Source organism: Camellia sinensis, chromosome 12 (assembly GCF_055761805.1).
Source record: "Camellia sinensis isolate YWXY chromosome 12, ASM5576180v1, whole genome shotgun sequence".
Lineage (NCBI taxonomy): Eukaryota > Viridiplantae > Streptophyta > Magnoliopsida > Ericales > Theaceae > Camellia > Camellia sinensis.
Genome location: NC_138972.1, coordinates 75,017,658 through 75,038,608, shown reverse-complemented (window position 1 = coordinate 75,038,608; position 20,951 = coordinate 75,017,658). Strand labels below are relative to the sequence as shown.

Sequence of the window (20,951 nt, the reverse complement as noted above, 5' to 3'; positions counted from 1 at the left end):
ATGTGAGCGTGCCAGCAAGGATCAATCAGTCCTTACAGAAATTATAATTGCCAACCAATTATCAGACGATTGTGTTTTAGTTCTTTTCAGCCTCAATGAAGAGGACTTTTACTGGTGGCTTGACTTAGGAGAAATTAAGAGAAATAACAGTAATATGAAGAACAATTGAAGTATTTCATAAAAATGAACACTTACAACGGTCCGAACTCAGCCTCGGAGAGGTTTACAACAGCAATCTACTTGAATCTACTTGAAGCTACTCCTATGAATCGAAGTGCAGTGCGAGTATTTAAAGTGCAGGTATTTAAAGAACAGGTATTTAAGGACTGGAAATGTAAATGACTGGAAAGAAAATATATGAAGTAAATGACTGGTTTGTATGGTCTGAGTCCGTCCCTCTTTCTGGGGGCTACCCTGCTATTTATACTCGTCAGTGATGACCTTCGAACTGCACTTCGAACTGTCGACCTGCTCCTCCATGATCGCTGGTCATGCTTCCTTACAAGTAGCTCCATTACGCCATTACTGGCAGTTGAGCTTCCCTCTTGTACTTAGATTTGAATATGAGTAACCGTTTGAAGACACGTCATCTTGCATCCCGTTTATTTGATCTAGTGTTACTCGGATCATGTGAGGACCAATGTTTATTGTCACGTGTACGATCAGGATTAAAGGCTTGAATAACCTTCCTTTATTACCCTTACTATGCCACGTGTCGAACTGTAACTGGCTTTTACAAAATATGTAGCCAACATTACCCCCCGCACTAATATACCCAATACTTGGTGATATTAGTGGATTGCAATTTTCCCGCGCTTCCAGAACGTGTATGAAGTCCATATTCTGGAAATACAACCGTCATCCATTTGGAGATCATCTACATTAACTCGTCGAACATCCCAATACCTTAGTATTCGAACAGGTTATGGCTGCATCAACTTCCCTTTCTATTGATCAAGCATATGAAGAGCCTTTGAGTGATGTTGTTCCCCCTCGAAAGAACCTCCACGCATTCATTAGCCACCTTTACCCGCCCTTCTATATTCAGGTAATGGAGGCTTTTGTAGATTATAAACCTCTGGACTATGAACATATTGCTTTTAATCCCTTGGTTTACAAACTTACAGATACAAAGAATTCTTCCCCTAAGCTCCCTTTGTATTCTGACCGAACTACCCTCGAGCCTTTGCTTCGACAAGTTGAAAATATGGATCTAGGAAACTCTTCTTCACAGACCTCTGCATGGGATGAAATTGTGACCTCTTCATCCTCTGGAGCTTCTGGCTGGACAATCTGGTCCTCTCCTGAGACTTATGATCTAAGGGAGCGAATCAATCATCATTTTGTTGAGTTTACTGACCCTCTGGAGTTTCCCTCCTACGCTCGAAGCTCAGTGGTTTACCCTTACGCGCCCATTGACCTTCGACGTAGCTTGGAGGAGAATCTGCTTGTGGCTTGGTATACTTCTTCCATGCCTACGAAGATAATGCATCCTGCCCAACGTTCAGAAGAAGCACAAGGGTATACCCCTTCATTTTTAGCCAAAAAGGCGAAGATTTGTTCTTCTGATTGGCTTGACTATATTAATGCTTTTGCTCCTTCTGTTCCCGTGCCATCTCCCATAATAGAAGCATCCACACCTTCTTCTGCATCTGCATCCTCTGAGATAGAAACACCTGCTCCTTCCCCTTCGTCTTCTGAAGCAGAATCATCTTCTCCTTCTCCTCCTCCCATCCTTTCCTGGACAGAAAAACTAAGACTTGCCCTTCCAATGGACAAAGTCTTTCCACCTTACCAACCTCCGTCACCCCCTTCTCCAGCCGAGCGAAAGCAAGCTCAACTTTTGCTTGCGGCTTTCTCCCACCTGCCCTTCAATGTTCTTGAGGATGATATTCCTCTTAAGAATTTCCAATGGGCTTGTGATATCCTCACTAGGGGTCATGTCCTCAACCCTCTTGCTCAAGCAGAGCTCCATTTGTTTTTGGACCAACTCCCAGTGCTCCTCTACTGGCATCAGAATTCTAAGATCACCATCCAAAATCTGGATGAACTTTTATCTCTCCGAATTCATGCCCAATATGAAGCAGAGAATCTCATCGAAGAGCTCGATGACTTCAGGAATAAAGATTCTACGTACTGGGATGGTTTGGTTATGGATGACTTGGAACAAAAATCGAGGGAAGAGGCCTTCGAAGCAAAGGCTGAAGAACTCTATTATGAAGTGAGGGCTCATCAGCTTATGCAATCGACTTTAGAAGAAATAGAAGAAATAATAAAGAAAGAACAGAAATTTATTGACCATTGCTGGACAAAATTTCATGACCTTGTTATTTATTCTATTCCTTATTTTTATGAGCTTGAATTTGTACCGAGATAGAGTTACTTAATGTAATAAACAAAGTCTTTCTGTACTTAACACTGTTTGACTCTGTTTCCTTTTATCTCTAAAAGCTAACTCATAACTTTGAATTGAACAATTTCATACTTCGAATCAACTGTTTAATGAAGTACTAAAAGAACCAATCATGTCTTCTTCCAATTCATGGAGTAAAATTGACAATTCTGGCAGATATCATTTTAGTACTTTGATTTTAATGACTTTATATTAACTGTAACCAATATATGGTCATAGTTGATATAGCCAATCAATTTGAAACTGATCTCTTTTGGCTTCGAAGGGCAAACTATGGTAATTCCTTCTTGCTCAAACCAATAACTGGTTTGGATGTTCCGAACAATGCCCTTTTTTTCCTTAAAGAGTTCTAGGGCTTGCTTCGAATGTTATCACTTCGAACAGGTCTTTAGATTTTTTGAAGTAGACCAATACTTTGAATATTCAGACATTTTTAAGCATGCAGTATGCTTCGAAGTCGGCTCCTGCATTTCGAAGCCGTTTTTGTTTGAAATTTTAGCGCAAAAATGTGGCTTCGAAGCTGGCATCAATGTGCTTTTCCCTCCAGAAATTATCGATGTTGAAAGAGATTCCTTGTTTTCGCACGTTTTAGTACTTAATGACTTACGAGATGTATCCCCGCACACAAAAGTTATTTAAAACCTTTTCACTCTGTGCCCCGGAATTGCTTACACATTCAAATCCCCTTTGGATTTCCATTTCTCTCTACTCCCTTCTATATTTTCCGAAAACCCACGATCAATGGCTTCTTCCCCATCAAAAGTTCCGACCATAGAGCGCGTAAGCTCATCTGTGGCTTTGAAGCGGCTTATTGATGCTGAATGTGAGAAATACAAGGGTGATGAGAAAAGTGCTATCGATGGGCGTTTCTTTATCCCTCGTCGCCATGTGCAGCGAGAGTACGTGCTAGGACCTATTTTCAAGGAGATCCCTTCCGAGCTTCCCGCCCTATATCCTCGCTTGGAGAATCAATGCCTTCTGTATGAAGGTGGTCTCGACTGGCAAGGCTGGAAAGTCAATCGTCCTCACCGATGCTGGCCCACGATGAGACCAGAGTGGCAAGAATGGTACGACCGAGTTGTCCCTGCTAGGACATTGGACCTTCAAGAACTCTGCCTTCTTGATGCTCTTCGACTATCTAGGGTAACTATCCCAGAAGACCCTTTTCTAATCCCCGCTGCTTTATGTTTCTGGAACCCTATTTTCAATTTCTTTCAGTTTAGGTGTGGGATGATGGCTCCCACTGTTCTTGATATTTGCCACCTATTAGGAGTATCCCCCATTGGTACCCCCATCACACCAGATTTTCCTGACTTAGTAGTCCCTTTCTCCCTCCCCTCTCTTAATGTATCTTACAGTGATTTTGTTAGAGTCGAGAACAAAAGAATGGGTCCAGTAACTGATAGGGAATTCTTTTCCTTTTTATTATATTGGCTTTGCAAATTTCTTTTCTGCACCTCCTCCCAAAGAATCATGCTCGAATTTGCTCCTCTTGCCAAAGCCTTGGTTTTGCAGAAAAGAATAGCCTTAGCCCCATACATTCTGGGTCATGTATATAGAGTTTGTTCCCTCTTTTGTGAGAAACCCCTAGATGCCAATCAAGGGGGACCATTTTGGATTCTTCAGCTTTGGCTCTTTGCCTATTTTTCTGAACTACAATCCAAATGTCTTAAATTTTCTGGGCTACACTCCCTCACTCATGGCATAAAACTGGCCAATGCTTCACTTTATCCAGCTACTTTTGCCTTTTATTTCTCCTTCTTTCATCAACTACCAGCTGCTCTTCCTGATCATCGTTTCCGTCCCTTCGAAGCTAGCATAGGTCCAACCTGGTTAAATCACTTCCTTAGTGATAGGCTCTGTGCTTTGCCTATTCATAAAGATATGTGGGCTTCCCTACTGATCCCTAGGGAACTGTTTATTGGGACCACCAACCCCAGAGCCTATAAATGCATAGCTGAGCCTTATTGTCCTGCTCAATTTGCTAGACAATTTGGCCTCACACAAGGAGTTCCAATACCTCTTTGCAGCAACACCAATCTGAGTCTTACTAAGAGGGATTTGAAGGTTCGAAAATCGAGATTAGAAGAGGCAACCTTCAAGTTTATGGATGATTTGGCCAGTTTTGAGTTCATCCCTTTCTCCCCTCATGGTACTGTATTGAAGAGATATCAAAATTGGTGGGTGAGCAACATGGAAGTTTATTTGGCCATCTCCTCTCAAAACCTATTGGAGGTGCTGGATGTGCCCAAGCCCAAAGAAGCTGAGACTGTCATTTCTTCCACTATTCCAATTACAGTAACTGCTACAACTCAGTTTACTTCTGCTGCTTCAATTCCTCCCAGGGTCACTCGAAGTATGTACCCCTTTCTCCTTTTCTCTAACCTCTTCATATAATGCTTGCTATCTTATCTCTAATCCTTCTTTTATGAAGGTGGTCAACAACAAAAGAAGAAGAGACTCTTTGAGCTAGAAAGGGAAAAAACTGAACTTCCAGAGATGGAGGAAGAAGAAAATGATCAAGAACAGGAGTCTCCCTTGAAAAGAAACAAAAGAGACCCTCAATTGGCTCAAGAGGGGATAGCCGCTAGGGAAGAAGAGGAGAAGCTCACTTTTGAAGAGTCTGGACCCCAACCTAAAAAGGTCGAGAAGACAATGGAGGAGCGAATGATTCCAACTCAAAGGAAAAGGAGAAGAAAAATTACCGTTTCTCCTTCCGATTTTACCGAAGATTCTGATTCCGAGACAATTGCTCAAGTAATAAGAAAGAGGAGGAAGATCACTGTTCTAGCTACCAGCTCGTTTGAAGATCCCATCCATGAGGTTGTAGAACAAGAATATCCCAAAGCCATAGTTGTTCTTGAAAGAGCTGAGGAGAGGCAGCAGCAACAATTCCTTGGGACAAGTAAGTTCCTGCATGCCTTTATTCTTTTCTTGTCGACTTTTCAAGACTAAGACTTGACATTACCTCACATTTTCTTCTTTTTACAGCAACGACCACTGCATTAATCTTCCCAACGGAAACTTCCCCAATTTCAGTCGAAGTTGATCAGATGCAACGCGTGAAAACCATTCAAATCACGCTCCCACTTCCTAAGCCTATATTCGATACGTCTTTACCGAGGCCGAGTATCCCTGCATCTCTTTTCCTTGGCTTAGAGCCATACCTCCCTTTCTTGACTCTTGATCTGCCTCAGTTTGTTTCTTCGATCCTCACTCTTCCTCCTACTGCTACTTCATCTCGCATGGCAGTTGATTCTCCTTCAGGGGATGCCGATAATTTTCCAATTCATGACTCATCACCAATGCCTACTTCCAGCCCTTCCTCACTTGATTTGCTGGTGGCCAAGACCATAGAGGCTGCCAAAGATGCTCCATCTGTTTCTCCCATCCCTATGCAGCCCTTTGTGTCTTCCACCACAACACTCTCTATGCCCTTCATGTCAAGGGATGAGGTAGACATTTTTGAAGAAAGACTAGCTAGTCTTTTTGACATTCCTTCTACCTCTCCTACTTCTACTACTGAAGCTGAGCCATTAGCCTTGGCTAACTCCCTTTTGGAAATCTTCGAGAGTTCTCCTTCCTCCAGCAACAAGCCTTTTGTACCTTTAGTAGATTTGGACACATGCTTGCAACTGTTGACTTCCTTTTCGAGGATCCCCTTCGAGGCTCTACAAAGGCCTATCATCAGGAACGGGTTCCTTCAATGCTGTAACATTGCTGAGCAGTCTGCCATGAGTGTTTCAAGTCATCTATCTCAGGCTGCAGCTACTATTGATTTCTATCTCAACATTTGCCATGCTGCTAAAGCTGCGGATGATAAGCTGGTTAAGGACCAGAGTTTTGTTTCTCAGGTGCATACTGAAGTATCAACTCTGAAAGAACAACACTCTTCTGCCTCCCACTTTCGAGTCCAACTTCTGGAGAAGAAAGCTCAGCTCGAAGAGGAGTTAGCTGCAGTAAACCAAGCCTTGGTTCGAACTGATAAGAAATTGCACATCACCAATCAAGGACTGGCTGATCGAAAAGAAAACATGGCTGCAGCTATTCAATTATTTCCTTCCCTTAGTAATAGGAAAGCTATTGTACAAAAACAATTAAAGCATTGTAATGATTTTTGGGCCAACTTGTGGCATAATGTACTTGATTCTTTATGAAAGCACACTATTTTGAATATAATTTGAACAAGCTTTGTGTTTTTGCATATGGTGTTTACTCTATCCCTTGTGTCTCCCAAACAGTTGGAAAATAAGGTTTTAGATATCTGCCATTAATCTTTTTGGGATGTACATAACCATTCAAATTTCTTAAATGGTATGCTCCGAAAGGCAGAACCCTATGAATTTGATATGGACCTTCCCAATTAGGTGACCATTTGCCAAACTTATGGCTTTTAATCCCAATTGGGAGTATTGTCTTCCATACCAAATCACCTTCATCAAAGCCAATGTGTTTGACTTTCTTATTATAATTCTCGGCTGCTTTCTTCTTTTGGAAAAGAATGCTATTTAATGCCAAAATTCTGGCTTCATCTATGCCTTCTAATTCTAAGCACATACTTTGATGGTATTGTTCAGGATTCAATTGATCTTGACATCTTACTCTCAAAGATTTGACATTAATCTCCACTGGTAAGACTGCGTCATGTCCATACACCAAGGCATAAGGAGTGACCCCTGTGCTTGACCTCGGTGAGGTTCTATATGCCCACAGAACATCCAACAATAGGTTATGCCAATCCCTGGGATTGTCATCCACAACCTTTTGTATTCCTTTTTTCAAGGACTTATTGGATGACTCAGCTTGACCATTAGCTTGTGCATAATAGGGTGTGGAATTAACAAGGCTAATTCCAAATTCTGCCGCAAAAGCCTTCACCATCTTCCCATCAAACACAGTTCCATTATCAACTGTTATGGTTTGCGGGATTCCAAATCTATGGATCAAATCTTTAATAAAACCAATAACCTCTGTTTGGTCTACAGCCTTGTATGGCTTAGCTTCGACCCATTTAGTGAAGTAGTCAGTGGCCACTAGAATGAAACAATGATGTTTCGAAGAAGGTGGGTGTATTTTTCCCATCATATCCATGGCCCACCCTCTGAATGGCCAAGGCTTTACTACTGCATGTAGGTCAGTTATGGGCACGTGCCTTATTGTGCCATGCTTTTGACATGCCTGACACCCCTTTGCATATTCTATGCAGTCTTTAAGAATGGTTGGCCAATAATAGGAATGCCTTCGAAGCAACCATCTCATTTTTACACCAGGTTGATGAGCACCACAGATGCCTTCATGAACCTCAGCCATGGCTGTTAATGCTTCTTTAGGGCCTAGACATTCCAACAATAAGCCATCTCCCCCCCTTTTGTAGAGAGCATTACCATATATCATATATTGCATAGACTGCAATTTAACTTTTCTACTGGCCTTCGAAGATGGACCAGCCAAGTACTGCATTATTGGATGCCTCCAATCTTGTTCTTGTAAGTCATTATGATTGACTTCCAAGATCACATTCCTTTTATTCAAAGGTTGAATTAATCTCTGATATGTTGTTTGGCTTATGTCCCTTTGGGTATTATCCCTTCTCTTGAAGTTCGAAGCCTTTTGAGCCACATCATTGGCTCTATTGTTCAAGAATCTTGGAACATGGGTTACATTTGCTATTTGAAACTGAGAAAGCAAATGTAATGCAACAACATAATATGGCAAGATACTTATGCTTTGACACTTGAAAATTCCTTTCACTTGGTTAATCACCAATTGAGAATCCCCAAATATGTCAACTGCATGTACTTGTAATCCAATAAGAATCTCTAGTCCCACAATTAAGGCTTCATATTCAGCCTGGTTATTGGAACAGGTAGCTTCATCCACTCTAAAACCATGGGTAGTTTCTGTCCCCTGTGGAGACTTGATTACAATACCAATTCCAATTAACCCATTTGCTTTCGACCCATCGAACCACATTTGCCATGGCTCAACACTGGTCATACCAAGTTCCATGATCTCCTGGTTCTCAGTTTGAGATGGATGGTCTGCCAAGAAATTGGCTAAAACCTGCCCTTTTACTGCCCTTTGAGGGACATATTCTAGATGAAATTCTGATAAGGCAAGTATCCATTTGCCAATTCTTCCCCTCAACATTGGTCTAGATAACATATATTTAACCAAATCTGTGGTTGCAATTACCAAGACAGTTGTAGGCAAAAGATAATATCTTAATTTTATTGCAGCAAAATACAAAGCAAGACACAGCTTTTCAACAGCTGAGTATTTACATTCACACGAACTTAAAAACCTACTAAGGTAATAAATAGCTTGCTCCTTGCCTTCTTCATTATCTTGGGCTAAGAAAGCTCCCAATGAATCCTCTGCTGCAGCTATGTATAACTTCAAGGGCTTGTTCCCCTTTGGTGGCATCAGCACTGGAGGTTTAGCCAAATAGGCCTTGATACCTTCGAAAGCAATCTGATGCTCTGCTGTCCACACAAATTCCTCTTCATCTTTCAGCCTTAACAAGGAAGAAAATATTTTAGTTTTCCCTGCAGTGTTAGAAATGAACCTTCGAAGAAAGTTAACCTGCCCAAGGAACCTTTGTAATTCTTTCTTACTTGATGGGGGTTTGGCTTCGATGATTGCTTTGGCTTTATTCTGATCAATCTGTATTCCTTTCTTGTGAACAACATAGCCCAAGAAATTTCCAGATGATACCCCAAAAGCACATTTAAGAGGATTGAGCTTTAACTTGAACTTCCTCATCCTTTCAAAAGCTGCTTCTAAGTGAAACAGGTGCTCTTTCATGGATTGGGATTTAACTACAATATCATCAATATAACATTCCAGATATCCTCCAATAAGATCATGAAAGATAGTGTTCATGGCTCTTTGGTATGTAGCTCCAGCATTCTTTAGACCAAATGGCATTTTAACCCACTCAAAGGTGCCAATATTCCCAGGACATCTGAACGCTGTCTTGTGGATATCTTCCTCTGCAATGCATATTTGGTTGTAGCCGGAATGCCCATCCATCATTGACAAGACTTGGTGACCTGCTGAACTATCTACCAGCAAGTCCACTATAGGCATAGGGTACTCATCTTTGGGAGTTGCTAGATTTAAATTTCTGAAATCGATACATACCCTCATTTTGCCATTCTTCTTGACTACAGGCACAATATTAGATAGCCACTCAACATACCTGGCTGTTCTAATAAAACCTGCCTTGAGGAGTCTAAGGATCTCTTCCTTGACCTTCTGAATTACTTCTGGACTCATCCTTCTTGGTCTCTGCTTATAGGGCCTGAAATTAGGCTTCATAGGGAGCCTATGTTCCACTAATGACCTGTCCAATCCTGGTAGTTCATTATAAGACCATGCAAAGCAATCTTTGTATTTCTTCAGAACAACCAAAAGCTGGTTTCTGTCCAGATCATTCAAACAAGCACTTACATAAGTGGGCTGTTGTACAGAACCTTCCCCTAGATTTACTTCTTCTAAAGGATCTTGTGCATGAGAACTCCCTCTAGTTTCTGCTGCCTTTGAAGTGATCTTCGAGCTTGGTTCTGCCCCTAAGTTCTTCAGTTCAATATCTCTGCCCTCCTCCTCATAGACAAAATCTGTCCACAAGGCTTCCTCTTCCTGTATTTCTTGGACTTTTGTTTCAATGTCCAAGGCACAGTACTTACCAAGAGTCAAGACTCTAGCCTGTTGCTGCTGCTGTTTGCAGCCAATTATCATGGCCTCTCTCTCTTGCTCCTGAACTTTCTGGACTATTGCTTTTATGTCCAATGCTGAAAACTTGATCAAAGCCAAGGACTTGGCTTCTGGTGATTCCTCTCTTTGCCTATAACCAGGCATCATTGTCATCTCTAAGGACAACCTCTTCACCAGCACTTTTTTGGACTAAGTGCTTCAGGTGTGTCACCTCTTCATCAGCCGTCACTTCGGCTGAATTGTCATCTTTCAACAGTATACTGAGAGGTGTCACTCCCTCAATATACAATTTAGCCTCCGCAAAGTCTGCACAGGCTATGAAGGGTTGAGGATCTGCGTCGATCTCCTCTGTCTCTCCATTGCCCAAGGCCATCATGATTTTCTGATGTAAAGAAGAAGGCACACACTTGTTAGTGTGGATCCAGTCCCTTCCAAGCAAAGCATTGTATTTAGCATTACTGTCGATTACGAAAAATGCTGTCATACAATCCCTGGTTCCCACACTTAAATTAATGGGTAGAATCCCCTGAGCCATTTGTTTATCTCCAGCAAATCCAGCAATGGTTGTGCTGGTTGGTATCAACCTGGGATTCTTTTTCCCTAGTTTCTTCAAAGAAGATTTCGGGAGAAGGTTCACTGCTGCCCCATTGTCTACTAGGACTCGGTTCAGCTGTACCCCATCAAAGAAAGCTTTGATGTACAAGGGCCTGACGTGCTGTGTCATCGAATCCGAGGGGTACTCAAATGGATATGATAGATTGATGCTTACCACCTCTTCACTCTCATATCCATCTTCCATCGGGATGACCATTTCGAAGTTATCTTGCACCATACTTGCTTGTGAATCTTCACTGGAGATCTGAACTGGGTCAGCTTCCTGCCCCTCTTGATTCTCATCTCCAGCTTGAAATTCTTGTGGCAATATGTGCACCATGTTTACTGATACTGGGGGAAACGAGCCAAACTGGATGGCTGGCTGTACTTGTTTCCCCTCTTGGTTACTTTGGTTGACTCCCTCAGAAACATCCTGCATGATGCATTCTGGTATTTCATCACTAACTGATCCCTTCGAAGGATTTTTTTCAACTGGCTCTTTAGTCAGAAACGTTTGCTCAGCCATGAAGGCTTCAAACATCTCTTCCTCCACAACTTCTTTCTTCTGACTCACGCTAATCTCTTCTTCAGTCTCACTATCTGTTTCCATCAGAGCTTTCTCCAACCCTACCAAACTGGCCTTTTCTCTGGTTTTCAGTTCAGAATGAACCTTGGCCAACTGTTCTCGGCTGCAAACCACTGTGCTCTGTGGAACTGGCTTTGGAGCATGGTCTGATTTTAGGTTCTTCCTCCCTTCCGTTTTGACTGATGAAGAATTTTCTCCACCTTCCTTCAGATCCTTTTGGTACTGGGTGTACCTGCGCTGAATTTTTCTCCTCTGTGATCTTGAGATGACTGGGATCATGTCGGGTTCCCTCGTCTTTGGGTGTTTAAGCAGTACCCAGTTGTTCGGAGCCACCATAGGAGGCTTGATCATCCTGCCTTGGTTTACAGTATCTCCATAAGCCCGTACCTCCCTAGGTTTGTTTTGCATTACAAACCAATCCGGGACCCCAGGTACCCATGAGCTTACTGATTCAGAAGCTGACCTGCCTTTTTCCACCTTCGAAGCCATCTTCGAAACTGGCCGTGAAGGTAAGTGCTTGGTTTTGTCCTCATGTTTTGAATCTGGTTCAGACCTTCGATAAGGGTGACCATTTTCTGACCTGCGTGAAACTGATCTAGGGAGCCAATCTCTGGCTTTGATTCCATGGACTGAACTCCTCTCCAGCTTTCTTTCAGAATGGCTACTCTGCATTCTATAATAGTTATGTGGTCTGGATTCATGCAAGAGTTCCTTGCCTTTGTCATGCATTCTGTTTACCACAGGCTCAACCACTGGTGGTCTCTGCCTATCACTAGCCGGATACGGCCTTTTGTTGTAAGCATTGGTTGATTTAGGACGTCTCTGAACATCCCTGTAGTATTGCTTCCCATCAGTTGGAAGCCCCTTCAACCACTTGTAACTGAGTCTGCACCTGGGGCACATTCTCTGCATCACTGCTGCTTCTAAAGAATCATCATCCAGTGACTCTTCATCAGAACATTCCATCTGGTGTGAGGAACCTTGTTCAATAACTGGTAGTCTTCTAGTATTCTTCTTGACGTTGGTTTGATTAGCAACATGCATCTGCACATTGACTTCCTCCAATTCTGTCAGGGACAAGTTCTGGAAATCTGATGTAATGACATTGGCTGCTGCCTCTCCAACTTCTGGAAAGGGATCACTGTCAATTCCCATGGCTTTTTCTGTTTTAGCTGAGAACTTCAAACTTCCTTTCCGAATCTGTTCTTGGATCCTGTCTCGAAAAACAATGCAGTTTTTAGTCGAGTGAGACCAAGAATTATGCCATTTACAGTATACTTTTCCTTTCAGTTCATCCGGAGATGGTAGTTTTACTCCTTTAGGCAACTTAAGGAAATTAGCCGCGAGCAAATGATCAAAGATGTCATCTGCTTTTGTTAAATCGAAAGAGTATTTTCTGTGAAAGTCTTTCTTTTTAAACTGCTGGTCTATAGTTGTATCCTTACGAATTAATGCTTCACAGATTACAGGTTCTTTGCCTACAATCTCTGCTGCATCTATTTCATAATTAGGATCTCTATAATATGTCTTATATGATGCATTATTTCGATCTTGTTCCTCTTCTAATAATGTTTCATATCGAGACACCTTATAGGTCAGTTCGACCAAATCTCTGAATTCAGTTGAATCAAACTTCTTTCGAAGCCTGAATTCTAAACCATTTTGAGCCAATCTGACGAATTCTGGCTCTGGCAGGATGACTCTACATTTATTTCGAGCCCTTTTAAATCTGGCAATAAACTGAGTAGCCTTTTCTTCAGGCCTTTGACTCAACCTAGCCAAATCTGCCATAGATACTTCTGGTTCTGATTGGAAGAATTGGGCATGAAATGCCTCTTCCATTTGTTGCCAATTTTGAATGGAGCCAGGTGTAAGGTTGATGTACCATACAAATGCTCCTCCCGTTAGGGAATTTGGAAATAATCTCAATTTCATATAATCATGGTTAGTGAATTCACCGCATTGAGCAGCAAATCTAGCAATATGTTCTATCGTTGATTGATTTCCAGTCCCATAAAAAAGGGTAAAATCTGGTATCCTGAATCCCCTTGGGTATTCATGTACCCTATCTACCCATTCTGGGTATGGTTTTCTGTATATAGGAGTCTGGACCCCCCGAGCCATTGGTCCACATATCTCCCTAACAATATCAACAATCTGGTCTCTAGGGACCATATTTTGTGCCTGCTGAACCACTACTGGAGGAGCAAACACAGGATTTGGTGGATAAACTTGTGCTTGTGGTCCTCTTGGTCCATAAGGTGGTAAATTTGGGGCTGGTTGTCCTTGCGGTGCAGGTTGCTGTTGAGGGTATGGGTAACCTCTTTGAGCATGACCTGCGAAAGGACCTGCAACAGGTGCTGGGACAGGTGTCGTGTCTCTACCATTTGTAGGAAAACCCTCCAACCCCCCGGGTGTAAATTCGAATAAGGGATTGGTGTACCCTCTTGTGCCAGGTATGGCTTCGAACATAGGATTTGTAACCATTCTTACACCAATTTCTTGTACTTGGCCAGATCCACCAACTTGTGTGGCTTCATTATTAAGTGCTGAGGTATTTTGGCCTGCTATAGGCCTTGAAATGGGTTCATACCAAGACTGAGGTGATGGTCTTTCAAAGTTTTGGGTACTAGTTTGACCATTAACTTGCATAGGCTGTTTTTCTCTAGCCAATCTTTGTTGGGGGACATTTACAACTTCCTCCGTTTGTCTTGTGTTTGTTGGTTGGTGGTTATTCATTCGATCCAAAAAGGATGTTGCCCACCTTTCCATTGTGTTCATTAGTTGTTGTCCCATGGCATTCACTAAACCATCCCATGGATTTGTTGGCATAGTGGACGGTCCAATTCCTTGGTTTTGTCCAATAATATGAACATATGGTTCTTGTCCAGAAGTACTGGTCTGCTCGACCATGGGTTCTGACAATATAGGAGTTTCCACAGGATGTGTTACCACATTATCCTCTGGATTTGGTATTTCTACCTCTCCTTCCACGCCTTCTTCGAAGCGTTCATTTTCTCCTTGTCGTCTTCTTCTAGCCATTTTTAATTAAGTCCCACCGGGCGTGCCAAAAATATATGTTGGCTTTTTGGCTTTTCGAAGGGTATTTTTGTGAATGTGAGCGTGCCAGCAAGGATCAATCAGTCCTTACAGAAATTATAATTGCCAACCAATTATCAGACGATTGTGTTTTAGTTCTTTTCAGCCTCAATGAAGAGGACTTTTACTGGTGGCTTGACTTAGGAGAAATTAAGAGAAATAACAGTAATATGAAGAACAATTGAAGTATTTCATAAAAATGAACACTTACAACGGTCCGAACTCAGCCTCGGAGAGGTTTACAACAGCAATCTACTTGAATCTACTTGAAGCTACTCCTATGAATCGAAGTGCAGTGCGAGTATTTAAAGTGCAGGTATTTAAAGAACAGGTATTTAAGGACTGGAAATGTAAATGACTGGAAAGAAAATATATGAAGTAAATGACTGGTTTGTATGGTCTGAGTCCGTCCCTCTTTCTGGGGGCTACCCTGCTATTTATACTCGTCAGTGATGACCTTCGAACTGCACTTCGAACTGTCGACCTGCTCCTCCATGATCGCTGGTCATGCTTCCTTACAAGTAGCTCCATTACGCCATTACTGGCAGTTGAGCTTCCCTCTTGTACTTAGATTTGAATATGAGTAACCGTTTGAAGACACGTCATCTTGCATCCCGTTTATTTGATCTAGTGTTACTCGGATCATGTGAGGACCAATGTTTATTGTCACGTGTACGATCAGGATTAAAGGCTTGAATAACCTTCCTTTATTACCCTTACTATGCCACGTGTCGAACTGTAACTGGCTTTTACAAAATATGTAGCCAACAAATATGTATCTAAGGATTTAATAATTATGAATCATATGCATATTTAGATAGTGGTTGTTCAATATGCTTTGGAAAAGGAAATTCTTTTCCGAATATACGTGGACAAAGCAAAATCAACCATTAATAGTTAGAATCGCAAATAATAGTACAATGGTTCATAAAGAAGTCATAGAAAATTTAGTAGTCCAAATTCAATCGGTAAGTTTTGTCATTCCAAAATCATGGGTAACCTATCAACCATCACATGATTTAATCATAAACAATTTCCAACGATTATATAGTCCTTGTACACTAACCTTACATTATGTAATATTTACAATAAATAATCAACGAGTCGAAGTTCAAAAGTTAAAAACTGCAATAACACATTAAACAATTAATTTCATTAATTATTAACCAATCATGAAACTACATTAATTATTAACGAGCTTGGTATTAAAGAACTCGCTATTATAGAGGAAATTCAAAAAAGAAAAGTACAGAAAGGTGCAAGGAATTATACGACCATAATCCACTAAAATATTGGTATAAAGATAAAAGTATAGCTAAATAGAGTCAGAAGATCCAAATATGATAATTTGAGTGAAGCAAATGATTATACTTATAATGATATAAAAGAGTTTAAAATTGAAATAGAAGACCTTAAAACAAACGGATTAATTAGAGATTGTTATAGCCCTCATAGTAATATAGCTTTTGTAGTAAGAAATCATGCTGAAATGAAAAGGAGAAAAGCTAAAATGGTAATAAATTATAAAAAATTAAACGAAAATACCAAAAAAGAAAGTTATTTTATTCCTAATAAGCAAGGCATTTTTAATAAAATACAGGATGTCTTTTGATTCTCGAAAACAGATTGCAAAAACGGTTATCACCAAATAAAAATGGACAAAGAAAGTATTCTTTGGATAGACTTTAGCACACCACAAGGTCACTATGAATGGCCAAACTACCATTTGGATTAAAAAATGCTCCACAAATATTTCAAAGAATAATGGATAATATATTTAAGGAATTAAGTAATATTTGTCTTGTATATATAGATGATATCTTAATATTTTCTAGAACGATTGAGCAACAGATAAATATGAGAAGCACAAAATAGTATTAGGAGAAAAGAAATGTATCTAAGCTAAAAGAGAAATAGAATTTCTTGGATTAGATATAAAAGTAGGATCAATAAAAATGTAAAGTCGTGTGCACTACAACAAATGACACTTTTGGCGACTAAATTTTTAGTGCCAAAAGTTAGTTTTTAGTCACCAAAACTTTTTTGCGATTAAAATTTTTGGTCGCTAGATTAGTCATTGAATAATTCTCGCGAATGGTAATTGGCAACTGAAAATAGTTTAGTCGCTGAAAGTCCTCAATTGTAGACTAATTTTTTAATTGCCAAAAACTTTCAAAAAAAACTAATATCGCATTTTAGCGACTAAAACATTTAGTTGCAAAAAACTGAAATTATTTAGGACGACTAAAGTTTTAGTCGCCAATTTTTTTTTTTGCTCATCTCATTTGTTTTAGCTACTAAACGTTTTAGTCACCTAAAGTTTGAATTTTTTTTTTTTTTTTGGATACTAAAGTTTTAGTCGCCAAATTTTTTTTTTTCATTTTTTTTTTAGCCCCTAAAGTCTTAGTCGGCTAAAGTTTGCTTTTTTTATGGCTACTAAATATTTAGGCGCCAAAAAAAAAATCATTTTATTATTTTTTAGTTACTAACTATTTAGTTGCTAAAAATATTTACTTTCTTTTTGGCTACCAATTGTTTAGTTGCCAAAAACATGATTTTATATATATTTTTTTATTAATTTGTCCACAACCTATATATATTCCGTGCAACATATACCATGTATATCAACAAAACAATACATATATTATCAATCATTCCACAATTTGCATCCATTTCACTTCTAACCATCCAAAAAAGAATAACTTTTACTGTCAAATTCCATACAAACTAAGTATATTCCAACCTAAAATAATGAGTAAATTACACTAAGCACATGAGAATTATATAATACAATATATATGTTCGCATGGTAAAAATTGGGAAGAAAGTAGAGTTTTTGAAATTAAAAAAAAAATGCAACAAAAAAAATCAAATAGAAAGAAAAATGAATAGACAAAATACTGTATTATCGTGAAAAATTGAGTTTCGTGATTCCAATTTATAAAAAGTCCTACTCTCTCTATCCCAAAATACTAGTCTCTTTTGAGGAATCTAACTTTTTTTGGTAGTACAATTATTGCATTTTAAAAAAAAAAATTGATTTTTCAAAATTACCCTTTGATAGTACATTTTTTTGGGAAATATCAATTGTCATAATTGTACTTTTTGTATTGTTAATGACTTTAAAAGAAGGGCAAAATAGAAAATTCATATTATTTTAGTCCTTGATTTTTGAAAATAGACTAATATTTTAGGACAATGAATAATGGAATAAGGGACTAATATTTTGGGTCTGAGGGAGTAGTTCATCTTCTTAATTGTTCACAAACTGCGTTTTGTTTTAACCTATTACAGTCCTATTTTGATATAAAATTTTGGATAAAGTGTGTATTAGTAGAAAATGTAGATGAGTTTCCTTTCTTACCCTAACGTCGAAATGACATTCTTATCACATGATTAGATTCTGTTAAACAAATAAACAATTGAGTAACAGAAATGGAACATCGATACTTGTGTAAGAATAAACTGAAATTTTATCAAAAGTACAGGGGGTTAATTCTCACAATTTCATGTGCAGGGACCAAAGTGAAATTTGACTAAAAGTACAAAAGGTTAGTTGTCATGATTTCATATATAGGGGCCAAAATGAGATTTGATGCAAAGTACAGGGGTGCAAAGTGTAATTTACCGTAAAATAAAAATTCCATACAAAATAAAGAATCATACGAAAACCATGTCCTCTCATTTCTCTTTTCGGCAATCTCCTCTTCTATACGATGGACTTCGGCTCTTTTCCAAAAATACGTAAGCCATGCCTATCCAAGTTAAAAGTGACACAAACAAGAATAACACTACCAAGATTAGACATATCAGTTTAACGTAAAAATCATTTGTGCAAAAATAATATAAAATTTGAAATCATGCAAAATACTAAATTGAGGTCATTGTTTGACCAAGAATTCTTAAACTATGTAGTTCTAACTTGTACACGAAATTCTATAGAGGCAACGGATGAAAATAGAGATGAAAAGAAAAGTGACGATCTTCAAATGTAACACATCTCTTCATGGCAAGGCATGCTAAGTGTCCAAATCATTGACAAAGCTAGAGATGGATAGAAAGATGTAGAGTGGAACTCAGTATTTGTGTTTCAGAATTTTACTTGGTTCTGATTCTCAATTAGGATTCAAATTACTTCTGTCGTTCATAATTGGGAAGAAATGAGGTTGTTTCTATACTTAGTAAACAAAATGATCTCACACAGAAACAATATACTATGAGGAAGCACAATAATTAGAATTCTCAACCACTTGAAATATGTACTTCAGCGAGCAACCGGAGGAGTCTGACATATATAAATTAGCATGACTCATACAAAATGAAAGATTAGTTTGAGAGAGAAGCTAGAGAGCAAAGAATGAGAGAAGCTAGAGAGCAAAATGTTTTCTGTATTGTGTGTTCTGTAATTACAAGAGAAATCAACTCTCTCTTTATAGAGAGAAGCAATATACATTGGATTCCAAATGATGGGCATTACCACCGAAAGCAAAAAAGAGAAAAGAGAAAGCTATACAACTGTCAATATTGTATACAAGTAGCAATTAGCAATATTAACAGCCCCCCGCAAACTCAAGGAGGGAAAGCATCTACCAAGTTGAGTTTGGAAACAAGATCAGTAAAGCGGCCAGGAGGATGAGCTTTAGTGAAGATATCAGCGGGTTGATCGACTGAAGCAATAGGAAGAAGATGAACAGTTCCACAAGTAACATGTTGGCGAATGAAATGACAATCAATCTCAATATGTTTGGTGCGATCATGAAAAACATCATTGTGAGCAATCTGAATAGCACTCCGATTGTCACAGTAGAGAGGGGTAGGAGTAGATGAAGAAACGCCCATATCAGCAAGGAGCCAGCGAAGCCAGAGAAGTTCCTGAGTAGTGTCAGCAAGAGCTCGGTATTCAGCTTCGGTGCTAGAGCGGGCAGTGAGAGATTGTTTTTTGCTACGCCAAGCAAGAAGAGAATCCCCTAAGAAGAAGCAGAATCCCGTGGTGGAGCGTCGATCCGTAGGATCCCCAGCCCAATCAGCATCGGAAAAGGCACGTAGGTCAAGAGAGGAAGAAGCCGAGAAGTGAAGACCATGGAACAGAGTGCCTTTGAGATAGCGAAGGATGCGGAGTAGAGCAGTATAGTGGGGAGTGCGAGGAGCCGACATGTACTGACTGACAATGTGAACAGCATAGGCAATGTCAGGACGGGTGACTGTGAGATAAACAAGACTGCCGACGAGCTGGCGATAAAGAGTAGCATCAGAGAGAAGAGTGCCATCGAGAGGAGTGAGACGAATCTGAGGATCAATCGGAGTAGAGGCAGTTTTGCAATCAGTAAGACCAGCACGAGCCAGAAGATCGGATGCATATTTGGCTTGGGACAAATAGGAACCAGTAGAATCATGAGATACTTCAAGGCCTAAGAAGTAGTTAAGAGTACCAAGGTCCTTCATCTCAAATTGTTGGTGGAGAAATTGTTTGAGGTGGAGAATACCAGCTGTATCATTACCAGTGATAATCATATCATCCACATATAGAAGAAGAAGAGTAGTACCATGAGAAGTAGTCCGGATAAAGAGAGCAGAGTCATAGGAACTAGAGGTGAATCCGAAGGCAAGAATGGTAGAACTGAACGTAGCAAACCAAGCACGAGGTGCTTGCTTGAGACCATAGAGAGCACGCTGTAGTTTGCAAACCTGATGAGGTGGAAAAGTAGACCCAGGTGGAGGTTGCATGTAGACCTCCTCAAGGAGATGACCATTGAGGAAAGCATTTTTGACATCCATCTGAAAGAGCCCCCAGTGGCGAGCAGTAGCAACAGTAAGTAAACTGCGAACAGATGTAAGCCGAGCAACAGGAGAGAATGTCTCCTCATAATCAATGCCATATTCTTGGTTGAAGCCCTTGGCAACAAGACGAGCTTTGTAGCGTTCAATAGAGCCATCAGAATGTGTTTTGATTTTGTAAACCCATTTGCAGCCAATTGCAGTCTTGCCAGGAGGAAGATCAACAAGATCCCAAGTATGAGCTTTTTCCAAGGCATGGAGTTCATCAGTCATAGCTTGCTGCCAAAGAGGATTAGTACAAGCCTCACGATAGGAGGTTGGTTCATAAGTAGAGAAGGCAGCAGATCCAACAATATAATCACGAAGATGGATAGGAGGTTGAGTTACCCGGCGTGGTCGATCTGGAGGAGGATTGGTGAGAGGAAGAGCCAGTGGAGAAGGAGGTGTGGTAGCAAGAGGCAGACCTTCAGGTAGAGCAGGCTGGACAGGATCAGGGGTGAGCAAGGGCGTCTCGATGGAGGAGGAACCTGTATCAAAATCAGCAGAGAAAAGATCGATGGAAGGATTAGTAAATAGTGCAGTAGTGGAAAGTCCGGGTAAGTGAAAAGAGGATAGCGAGGAAAACATTTGGTGTTCCCAGAAAACGACATGGCGGGATATACGAAGACGTTGAGAGATAGGATCCCAACAGCGGAAGCCTTTATGTTCAATGCCGTACCCAAGAAAGCAACAAAGACGAGAGCGAGGTTCAAGCTTGGTGTGTTC

At 40.1% G+C, this 20,951-nt stretch overlaps 1 protein-coding gene across 1 annotated transcript; it reads left to right on the top strand.

Annotated features, from left to right (window-relative positions):
• The first annotated feature begins 3,154 nt into the window (after window positions 1–3,154).
• Window positions 3,155–15,181, top strand: LOC145803667 (uncharacterized). The gene is made up of 4 exons (XM_082896985.1): window positions 3,155–3,393; window positions 4,402–4,769; window positions 4,848–5,318; window positions 5,405–15,181. The coding sequence occupies exons 1-4, from the start codon at window positions 3,155–3,157 to the stop codon at window positions 6,568–6,570; spliced, it is 2,244 nt and encodes a 747-aa protein (XP_082753111.1). The 3' UTR covers window positions 6,571–15,181.
• The last annotated feature ends 5,770 nt before the right edge of the window (window positions 15,182–20,951 follow it).